General features: G+C 37.2%; 1 protein-coding gene across 4 annotated transcripts in view; it reads left to right on the top strand.

Annotated features, from left to right (window-relative positions):
- Positions 1-12,182, top strand: part of LOC128858871 (uncharacterized) — a 113,398-nt gene that overhangs the window by 58,083 nt on the left and 43,133 nt on the right. For all 4 annotated transcript variants that reach the window (XM_054095418.1, XM_054095417.1, XM_054095416.1 and 1 more), the window contains exon 3: positions 4,527-5,416. In XM_054095418.1, coding sequence (XP_053951393.1) covers positions 4,999-5,416 — 418 coding nt within the window. In that variant the 5' untranslated portion in view covers positions 4,527-4,998. The remainder of the gene's footprint in view (positions 1-4,526; positions 5,417-12,182) is intronic.

The following is a 12,182-nucleotide window of genomic DNA, read 5'->3' as shown; positions in this document are numbered from 1 at the left end:
AAACTTCCGAAAAAGGCAGTCTCAGATTTGTTTTATTTCTCTCGCCGCTATAAATTCGCCGGATGCCTGCTTTTAGTTTATTTCGTTCTTTTATTATGTACTTCAAATTATCTAACGACCGTTTTCTTTCACTATTCTATTTACCCAAAGGAAATTTTCATTCAACTCCTCATCTCCGTCTCTGTCACTTCGCGTTGTAGTGAAAATCCGAGACTACAACAAAATAAAATCACCAGAAATAAATTGCGCACTTACCTTTAAGCGCTCTCAACTCCAATGCATTGCTCACTCTTCTAATTCTCCGCTGTGTGAGTCACTTAAACCGGCTAATTTCGTCATTGACTTCGCACGCCCACACAAAAACTTTTACTCAGGCATCAGCGTCTTGTGTGCATACTTTTCATGCCCTCTCATTTTACAAAAAGCAGCAATAAAACTTAATTTGGCTGTATGTGGAAAATTACGTAGAGTTTTCCATTTTTCAATTGCTTGGCTACGTAAAAACTCACTCTCGTATACTCATACTCGTACTCTCCCAGCGAGCGCTTAACTGTGCTACAACGTGGGGAGGTTAAAAACTTCGCAGAATCGAAGGCAAGGCGATATATTCTCCTTTAAGCTCATCAAATATTGCATACATTTTATTTGTATTAAAAAAATATATTTTTCTTAGTCTTTAAAATAAACAGAAATAGGTTAAGTCAGCCTCATCATGCCCGTATTTTTTCCAGAACATTATTTTAATTTTGATAAAAAATATAATTTTGATAAATAACATTTTACAAAAAATATATAATTTGTAAGGCACTCTTTTTTCGGAGATCTCCGCTTGGAAGACGCTACACTAGTCTGGGAGTTTAAAGGAGAAAGTTAGGGATAAGAATAAGTTTTTTTTTTTAAGCTAAAAAGTGAAAAATTACGCTTTTTTTATAAACAAATTGACCAAAACTATATTTTAAGTGATAATTAATATAAAATTTGAGATATATGCAAAGGTCAATATGTGAAAGAATATCTCTGTAAAATTTTAAGCTGATATCTTGATTACTTTTTGGGATATACATATTCGACAGCGCGGAAAAAAACCTATTTCGAGAAAAACTTGATTAAAATTTTCGTTCTTACTCATCTTTTGCTCGACGCTCATCACTTTACTGACTTTATAGGGACTTTTTAGACTTTCTATTAACACTGAAAAGATATTCTTTAGATTGTAAATGGATTTTCAAGGAAAAAAATGGACAATTTGAAAGTGGTGGAGGAGCTGTGCCCCTTAAATTGACTTTCTATCATTCTTAAGTAGCATAAATCAATTATAAAACATTGATTCTTCCGGAAATAGAAAGACTTTCTGTAAACAGATGATTTTTTTTTTCCTTTTTTTGTTAAAAAAAATTCAACTCAATTTTCAATTGAATCTTCTTTATAGTTCGTATTTTTATCTCACTTTTCCTGATTGGCTTCCTTACCCGACGATATCTCTAAGGTTAATGAATCTATTTGTTTGAAATTTGGTCATTATAGTTGGATAGAGTCGCCAGTAGCGTAGGTTACAAAAATTCCTTCTCCAGCTTCCCTCTCCAACAACTCCATTCCGTGTACTTTTCGACCTCCCCTTGCACAGCATAGCAATGCTAAAGGTGGCAACAACTGCTACTGCAGCGGCAGTCAAAGTATTTTCGTACTATTGCCAAAAAGACAAATTGGAGGAAGAAAATGCCCTGAACTTGAGTGAAGTGCCATGGAAAACAACTTGTATATGTATGTAGGTGTGTGTGTGTGTAGCGCATGTGGAGGCCATTTTCTGATATTTATGAGCGTTGGGGTATTGAACTTGAAAATGGTAGTGTCATTTCTGAGATTTCTGAGGGTTGCTGAAAATTGTTTTGAAATCACTTATGAAATAGTTTTGTTTTTCATATTTATAAATTAAATAAGAGATCACTTAGCTGAGTAAAAAAAAACACACACACAAAAATAACAAAATTATGTTTAGCTTATTTTTGTGCCGCAGTGGAACATCGTAAATACTTGTAGTTGTCATGGCTTGCCTAATTTTTCAACAAATGCTTTACGCGCTCAACAAATTATGTCTGTCTGTACGTACATTTGTACGTTTAATAGATGTTTTTCCGTTTTTGCGCTTATGCCATATTTTTCAGCACCCACATACAAATTAACCAGTGATTCTTATTTTTATTTTTATTTCTATTTGTCGTTACTTAGTAGGCCCGCTGAGTGCATGAGATTTGCTTCTTTTCTTGTCTATTTTCGTTTGGGACTTAATAATTTCTGCCTGTTCTACATCAACCGTATTTGGACTAAACTACATGCTTGGGGAAATTGAAACTAGTTTTATTTAGAAATACGAGGGTCACTATGTAAATTGTCAGTGGAGCTGCTTTAGACTGAAATCCACAGGCATCACGAAAGAAAGGACGACCCTCTTGGTGACGTAGCAACATAGATGACTTTGATTGTATAGACAGGAGTTCGAGTAGATCTAGGACCGTTCTTATAGTATCATCCCATCTCACTATGACGGATCTTGAGCAATTCTGTTGTTTTATTATAGGGGTAGACGCGGATGGTCGAAGTTTGTGATTGATCTGCTTATTTACCTTACGATGCTCTGGAAGGGCCACCACCTGGGAAGGCCACCAGTCTCGTGCGGTTCTGTGAGCGGCGCAAACTGGGACTTGTTCTATGTTGCGATGCTAATGCCCAGCATACAATCTGGGGCAACAGCAAGTGCAATGGACGGGGCTATTCCGGTTTATTGCTTGCTCTTGCCTCGACATACACGGGCACACAGCCTACGTTTGTAACTGTTCGAAGACAAGAGGTGATTGATATCACTCTATCAAACTCAAAACTTGTGTAGTCAGTCAAGAATTGGACAGTCCTTGTCGAAGATTCGTGCTCAGACCACAGGTACATTGAGCTTCAGTGTGGCGCGGAGGCACAAATGCCATTGCCCTCCAGAAACCCTAGAAGAACAGACTGGCAGAAGTTTAGGGGGGAGACTTTGGAAAGAACATGGCATTGAGGCGGCTGTTGAGAGACTCGACGCTGCCTTAACTGAATGTTTTGAGTCAGCCTGTCCAATTCGACCTCTCCTTGATCGGACTCCCGTTCCTTGGTGGAATCTGACTTTCCTTCTGCAGCCATCAAACCCACGATTAGCAAACGGCTTACTCTAACCCATAAGCGAGCAGTTCCCCCTGTCACCAAGCAGAGGGGACAGTAGGCAGCTGGTTGAACTGATGAAATGTGGGCATCTTTGATAGAGGAGGATGAGACGGCGGACCACTTTCTGTGCATCTGCCCGGCCTTCGCTCGAATTAGGCTTGAGGTCTGATGTGGCTTTGGCACCGATGTGTTAAGAACCTTGGCTCCTTGGACCCACAAGATCTACTCAGATTTCGCCGGACGTCGAGTAGATTTAAAGAAAATTCAAAAGGGAACCCGAGTGTAGTACAATGTACTTAATTGTGTCTGATTGCTGTACTTGTTAGTCTGTCCCGCCCACAAAAACAAAAATTTTATAGACGAACACCCAACATGGGCATAGCTTAAGGCATTAGCTGAAAGCCCAAGAAAAGTGGGACAAACGGTTAATAGAAGAAAGATCGTTTAGACCTTCTGACTAAATTTAGTTTAAAATACCCAATATTTATTTCCGTAAGGCATTGTTAGGCATTAAAGGTCAGTCTCACAAAATCCTGCCATCTCTTGGACATCTCTTAGACAGATATTAAAATATACAATACTTTTTGTTGTCAAGTTGATTCTGCTTAAGAATATTTGACTGGGAAGAATTCTGGTAAGCCGTCTGTAACTTCCAAGAATAAGAATATTTACCTAAATATTGATACCTCTGATCGAAATATGGATAAGAAATTTACTGGTGAGCAGCCTGTATGCTCTAAGGATGGATATGATTATCTAGTGAAGAATACCGCTGACCAAAATATGAACACAAAGGAATGGAATAGGATGGACATTTTGTAAGGAAAAGGGTACCGTCTCTGACTATTACAGGCTATAGGGGTGAACTCATGACATAAGAAGCTGCTCAATGGAGTTCTTATAGGGTTGTAAAGCAGGAGTGAAGTATTTTTTCGACGATTCAGCAAATTTCATTAAAGACAAGGTGGGACCTTGACTTAATTTTTGGCGTTTTTGAGATAGATATCTGTATAATTGAGATGCTGAGAGACTACATCTCTCCTGTCGCATGACTTGAGCGTTTAAAGAAAATATTCTTTAACGACTTCCGAAGGTGTCTCTATTGGCTTAGTACTTGGGGAGTCTGGGTTCTGCTTTCAGACACGATGTTTTTGCTTTTGTTTCTGGTTGAAATACAAATAATTTTTAGGGGCAGTTATATGTAACTATTTTTAAGAACTGTCAGAAAAAGTAAGATATTCTGCACTTGTCAACCAGTCGCCGCAACTTGAGTACAGATTCCAGCTTTTCGAAATTCGACACGTAACTAAATATAATTTTTTTCTGATTTACAGCAACTGGTTATTAAAAAAATTAATCTTAGACGCGCAATCAAACACCTGAGTGCTATTTATGATAATACTGCAATTCACAAAATATAACGGTACTAGTAAAATCGTTTCACGAAGGCGCTACACCAACCGGGTAACAAAAAAGTATTAAAGTTTATTTTTATTAAAGAAAAAAAACATAACAACTAAATTAAAACTAAAACAGATGCGTGTAACGGAACCAAAAACATACATATACATACATATGTACACATAAATTTATATGTACAACTCAATATGAATAGGATTACACAAAACGAAACCAAAAATTATTAATTAAAAATAAAAACAAAAAAAAACTGAACGCTAATTAATCGAATTAATAATCAAGTGGAAAGCTAATTCAAACTTAATTTATGCTATCAGCAAAACATCAACAACAACATAAACAACATTTAGTCAACCTAACCAACAATCACCAACAACAACAAACAAAATGAATTGCGTCGCAATACCGCCACCGGAAGAGAAACAACAGCCGATACAGCAAATTTTGCACAACGAACTGGTGTTGCCACCGCCGGATATCAGCGGCGGCAACCACAATACTGGCAGCGGCAGCGCCTCGAAAACCCAATCACTACAGCGCACCACACACCTGTACTGTCGGTCGTTGGAGAAGGAGCGCGGTGATCGACGCACCTCGTCGCGCGGTTTGGCTTCGTGTTTGCGCGGTGAACGCGATGAGTTCGTCAGTGACTATCGTGAAATGCGTCCGCGTGCGCAACAAATCGATTTGCTGCCGACGGTTGTGATGGGGCAGGGCGTCGGCAATGGTGCTGGTGGCGCTGCTGGTGGTGGTGGCAACAATGCAGGTGTGGAGTTGGGTAATGGAGCCGATGCGGGTAGCAGGTGTAAGTTTGTATAAGAATTGTAACATATAGAAAATATTTTCATAGTTCAAGTGAGAGGAGGATGAGACAAATGTCACTTTGACAGCTGTCATGTAAATGAACTCCAGAGTGGTCGTTATGAAAAAATTTTAGAAAATGGCTAGAGTAACCCCATATTTTCCCCAGTATGCAGATTTTTTTTAAATAATTGCGTGAACTTCTCCCGGAATAGATTTAGTTTTAGTATAGAGAAAATATGCAAATGTCACTTTGACAGCTTTGGAGTAAATTAGCGATGGAATAGTAACTCTGAGAAATTTTTACACAATGACTCGAGTAGTTTAAGCTTCTTCTAGTCAAGCTAACAGCTCGAATTACTCCCGAATTGAATTTAGTTTTAATAAAGTGTCAGTTTGACAGCTGTCAAATGAACTAACACTAGAGTCGTAGCTAAGGAACGCAGCTAGAGTAATTCTAGAGCGACTGCAGTTAGTCTAGTCAGCAATTTTTTTAAACAATTTACTTGAACTGCTTCCGAGATAGATTTAGTTTTAGTAAAGAGAGAATGTACAAATGTCACTTTGACAGCTGTGGAGTGAATGAACAATAGAATGGTAACTCTGAGAATTTATAATTTTACGAGAAATTATGAGACTTTTTATAAGAAATTATGAAATTTTTTATTAGAATTTTTACTTTAAAAAAATTTTTAAATTTGATTTTACGCAATGACTCGAGCAACCGCCGATTTTTCTTTTCTATGTGCTCGATTTTCGCCGAACTAAATTTAATACTAAAACTTGGAAGAGAATAATAAAACTTGAGAAAATTGCACTTCGACAGCTGTGAACCTTCAACGATAGCGATGAGATATTTTTACAGCCTTTCCCTTAACATTACACTTTCAGAAGATCCTACCTAAAGGGATTTCCAATTGCCTATAAGCCTTGATGTCATTTTGTATGAGTCTAAGGACTTAACGCAGCCTGACTATCAGACAAAAAATTCATCTCGTTCCCATATTCCCATTTTAAGATATTTGCAGAGAAGTCAATACAATATGCGGAGGACTCCGAAAGTCCTTTGGACTCCTCGCCATTCAATTTCCAAACTCGTACCTGTGTTTACCGGTCGCTGGACGATCGGCACAAACGCGGAAAAGTTAGGATTACCATTTAACCCCCATTGCAGAAGCTGTGGAGACCTTTCAGAGAAGGAGACTGTTGAGCACTTTCACTCTAAATGTCCGGGTTTGGTAACTAGACAATTAAAATCACTGGGTGCTCCTTTCTTCGACAACTCTGGCTAGCTGTAGATATCTGCCTGTTGGAGGTCTCACAATGGTATCAAAACGGTGCTTTAGTGGTACTTGAGGAGTGCCAGACTGGCTCTTCAACCATTTCACCTAACTACCTTCATCTGAAATATGACCATTGACTTTTCGGGAATCCAGTTCAAAGCACTCTTGTTTAAGTACACGTACCGTCCAACTTATATTAAATAGATTACCTGAGATCGTTGGTGATCGTTGGTAATATAGTCCGATAGCAGTTTCTTTCACAAAATCATAGATTTATTGAGGTTATTGGAGGAAAATTTGGCTAGCTTGTACCCGAAACTTTGGCCGTGAGACCCCCGAAAAATATTTGCAAGACCTCATAAGGTCTCAAAAATCACTATTTTCCATGCTAGCTAAATATATTAGGCAAACGGAAAGCTTCGCAACAGGTCTCTCTTTCCATTTGCATGGAGAGAGAAATGCCGGTAATGACACTCGTGTGCTGATCACACAAACGAACCTAAAATTGAAATTTTCAATACAAAAAAGTTCATAGGATCTGCTTCCCTTGAGCTAAACTCCATTTTGAATATCAACTTTTGAAGAGAGTTTTTGGTTAACTGATTCCCCTCCATTACAGAAAAAATTATCAGCCTCTGATAAGCTACCCCAATACCTAGAAAACATGTCGAATACGTATCGAAAACAATCATTGACCTTTTATCAAATACTAAATTTTAGAGCAGAGAAAAATATAATTAACATTCCGATACAATTATGTTGCACGACAAACTAATTGTTGTCCAATTGAAATCAATTATGTGGTGCCAAGTATCGAGTAGTTTGTTCACAAAACGTTTGCTGCCCTATTGAATTGGGAGAGGGCATTTCCAACTCTCCCCCACGGCTGGTCTCTTGCTCGCTTAGCTTCGAAATTGTTGCTTGAGATACATCAAAGATTGCAACAAAAGCGCTGGGGAGTGTACGAAAAAAATGAGACAGTGGGGATGTAAACGTGAGCGGGAGATCTTGCGTAAAGTGTGCGACAGATTGGAGTGCTAATGAAAGAGCGAAACAAAATAAATGACAACAACAAATCTGGGAATCTGTTATAAGTACACATGATGGAAAGAATAATGAGATGGCGCCTATCGTGGTACCGTTACTTTGTGCCCAGCGAATTTGACAATGAGTTACGTCGTTTTAGCACCAGTATGGCCAGATTACCATTTTTGAAACTTGATTTAGCATTTTTTTTTATTATTTAGTTTCGTAATTTTAGTTCTTTCATCATGACATTTTTCTAGCCTGTTCTAATTAAAAATAAGGTTTATAATTTTGTGAAATACACATTTTTTAAAAATTAGTTAAATAATTCACTCAGTTTTATTTAGCTTTACTTTTTTTAACATCTGGTAGCATTGCCCGCGATTGCAGTTGTTGCTGGTGTTCTTCTGCTTTCAGCAGTCAAATCTCTCTCTCGCTACTGGAGTGTTGCCTAGCTTTGGATATAAAAACGCACTAAAATGCCCATTTAAAGAAAATAAAATACCAAATTTCTATTGAACTACTTAAATAACTTTGTATGCGTGACAAAATGTCTTTAAAATGTGCGCTTTTTTAAATAAATGTGTTATGGTTATACACAATTTAATTTATGAGTCTCTTTTTGTTAAGAGAAACTCTTTAGTTAAGGGAACGACTTTTTTACTATATTTGAGGTTATGTACCTATATAAGGTACTCTTTTTGTAAAAATGTCATTAAGGTTTCTTTAGTATTTTTTGGTATTTTTTTGCTTATGTTTACTATAAATTAATGCCCTATGTCCCACTAAGGATTGATGACCAGAAGAAACGATTACACCCTATGGTTTTAATTCGGATTCAGTAAGTTTAAACACTTTTTAAAATGTGTACATGGTTTTCAATCTTAAGAAGAGTTGAGAGAAGAAGATTTAATATTCTTGCATAACCTTAAAAGAAACAAAAAATTAAATTTGTTTTTTCAAAATATCAAATTTAATAGGAATCAACAAATTTTCATTAGCACTAAAATCTTCTCAGAATGACATTTTTTAACCTCCTTTTGTTTAATAATACAGTTTTTTTTAACTTAGTGTTTCAGTAGCTTTGAATTGAAAAAAGAAACAAACACGAAACTTAAAAATTTTCGCATTTTCGGTATAAAAAATCACTAAATTTATTGCGAAGAGCAAATGGTTGGCAACACTGCACAACTCGGCAAACGTGACGTCACGCACTCTCTGATGGGCGCAATCTTGTTTCCTTCATTCTTGATAAGTACGGGCAGAGTTTAACTGTGTGTGTATTTGTATAGCCGCCGCTGTTTAGTGAGATTTTTATTTTAGAAGAAGAGAAATTTAGACAGCTGATTAATTGTGAAGAAAATAAAAATTATATCAAATTAATAATTAGGATATTTTAAGATAATGCGTGTACTGAATTGTAATACTATTTCTAAAGCTGCTTCCAAGATATGGCCGTATGCCTAGTTAAAGAAGGAAAAAGGGTTGTCTCTTCGAAACCATCAAACCTCATTTCGTTCTACAAATTAATGAAATTTTATTTGCGTGCAAATGTTTCTTTTTTTTTTTGATAAAAGCACAATCGAAGGTGTACGATTGCCTGCCGGAACAACTTCGTTATTGCAAAAAAGTATTCGTTCTAATATTTCGATGTTTGAAACAGCAAACTTTGAATTACTCTGAGATGCGATTCACGAGCGCGTTGAGTGGCTGCCGCGTCATTTCGCGAATTCCATATTGGATATTTTCACAACTTCCTTTATTTCATTAGTCATTAAACAGGCTCATAGAAGTGCCTATAATTTTTTTTTCATTTTATTTCCTTTCCACAGCCGCACAGTGTCACCCAAGTGTCTAGCCATATTGAATTCGTTTGCTCAGTTGCTGATAATTTCGGTTTTTTTGTTGCCTTATATGTAGATTTTTATAGTGATTACATTGCCAATATTAATTCATTTGGGCGTTGAATATTCCTGCATAAAAATTAATAAATGGTAAAAAATACTGAAAAATATTCAGCAATGCGTTAAAGCGTGCAGCGATGAGTGCGTCAGTGCGATGCGTTGATTCTTCAAACAGTTTTCCCACATTTGGATTGCTGTCGACTGCTGTGAAAAAGGCATAAAAAAGTATTAAAATTTCACGATGAGTTCATCGTGAATAAATGCGAAATTGTATGGCTTTGTGTGGCTTCCATACCGGCATAATATTGGCGTGCATTGAAAGCACAGGGTGGTTCAAGTGCAAGTAAAACTTTGAAGTTAGTTGATGTTAGCATCGTATGCTTCCGTCTATCAAACGACGGCAAAACAAATTTCAGACGGGTTAATAGGTTGATTTGGATTTGGCAGCTATTCGAGTAAGACGTGTTTCGTGATTTTCGCTAAGATGGAAAGAGATCGTATCGTGTCGTTCGGTAATTCGCTTTTTGTTTTTGGATGGCAAAAATGCGGAGAAATAAAAGCAAAATTGGATGTTGTCTATGGGGATGCTTCGCCATCTATGACCACAGTTAGATATTGGTTCAACGAATTTAAACGTGGGCGGACATCCGTTTACGATGAGGAGCGAGGAAATCATTCAAAAAGTCCACGACATGATTCTCGCTGATCGACGAATGAAAGTGCGTGAAGTAACAGAGGCCATAGGTGTGTTGACCGGAACGGCAATTAATATTTTACATGCTAAGTTGGCGATTAAATAAAATGTCGTTGGGTGCTGCGATTGCTCACGGGTGGACACCAAGCGGATGCGGCTGTTAACTTCGAGGCAGTGTTTGGAACATTTTAAGCGAGAACTGTAGGAATTTTTGCGTCGAGTTGTCACCGTTGATGAAATCTGGACTCATCATTACACAACAGAAACTAAGAAACAACAAAACAATAGATATCTCCCGGTGAGTCTGCTCCAAAGAAGGCGAAAACAGTTCCATCGGCCGGAAAGGTCATAACCACGATTTTTTGGGATGCTAAGGGCGTCATCCTGTTGAAGCACAAAGAATTTCTTAGTTCATAGCGTCAATTTCAGTCTCAAAAAGTCAGTAATCAGGGCTCATCACCATTTTCGATAATTAGGAATTTTCGAAGAAAAGGGCAATGATAACAAAGCTCCAAAATTCGCACTACACACCTTTTTAATTCCTAGATGCGTTAAATATGTGTGCTTCATTTCAGCCAAAACTTCAAAAACTTTGCATAAACACGACATTTTGACCATCCAACACTTACTTCACAAACCGGTTTTCAAGATTTCTTGACACTATTCAAGTGCAAAAAGTCTCATTTTTAGTCCACGGCGCCATGCCATTGCCAGTTAAGATCTCGAATGGGAGAAAGCTGTCAGTGTCAAAGCAACATGCGATTCAAAAAGTTATCAGCATTTGACCCACCCGGTGTTGGTGTGCAATATATTAAAACTCACCAACCACTTGTCGGTAATAAAATCCTATATCGTTGTCATCATTAACAAAAGCCCTGTGCGGCGATTAATTTGCATGCCATTTAGGGCCTTTTGCTAACGCTGATGACAATACACCCGCATTTTTCGACCATGAACCAGCCACCAGACACTTGTTGGCAAAATATGATGTTTTATTTATGGGGCTGGCATGCCGCTATTTCGGGCGCTGAAAAGTAAAACAAAGATATTTAAATTTTGTTTTATTAGCGTTCAACCTATTTTCAGCTACAAAGCAAATCAAAGCTTGTGCAAATTTTTTGCATATTTTTTCGCCAAACTCATTGAATAAATTGTCGTTTATTCTGCTTTTAGCCGCATTCATTTAAAACAATTTTCTGGTTCCAACAATTTGCTTTAAGTATTTTCCAAAATTATTTATTTCTTGGCCAGAGAAACAATATTTATGCATTATAATTCAGCCACCTGCTTGTCGACGTGGGCTTACTAGAGTTGTCAATCCCGGGATCCCGAAATCTAGAATTATTTTAGTACCGAAAATCTCGTGATGAATTCCGATATTAAAATCAACTTTTATTTTTAGCTGACATTTGGAATGGATTCTTATTGAGAAAAAGTCATGTTTTTTGTTTTTATTTAGTGTAGTTTCTATTAATTTTTTTTTTTTAATTTTTTTATTTACGAAATTTTACTTTTTGACGTACTATGTAAGGCATGCCAATCCCGGGATCCCGAAAATTTCAAGTGTCGAAAAAGCTTACGTGCCTTTCATTAAAAGTTGCCAATCCCGGAATGCCGAAATCTTTAGTGGTGTTTTTGAGGCCGACTTCAGTACCGAAAGCTTCGGGATCTCTTGATATGAATCCCGATATCGTAGCGAACTTTTGTTTTTAGCTAAAATTTGGAATAAAATCAAAGTCATGTTTTGTGTTTTTTTTTTGTAATATTTTAGTTAACAAAATTGCACTTTTTGACGTGCAAAAACAAGCTTAAGTGTGCAATATAGACAGAATTTACTTGAAAAGTGGTGTTTTTGAGGGCCGA

Source organism: Anastrepha ludens, chromosome 3 (genome assembly GCF_028408465.1).
Source record: "Anastrepha ludens isolate Willacy chromosome 3, idAnaLude1.1, whole genome shotgun sequence".
NCBI lineage: Eukaryota > Metazoa > Arthropoda > Insecta > Diptera > Tephritidae > Anastrepha > Anastrepha ludens.
The sequence above is the reverse complement of the archived record's forward strand: the minus strand, read 5'-3'. Positions and strand labels throughout refer to the sequence as shown.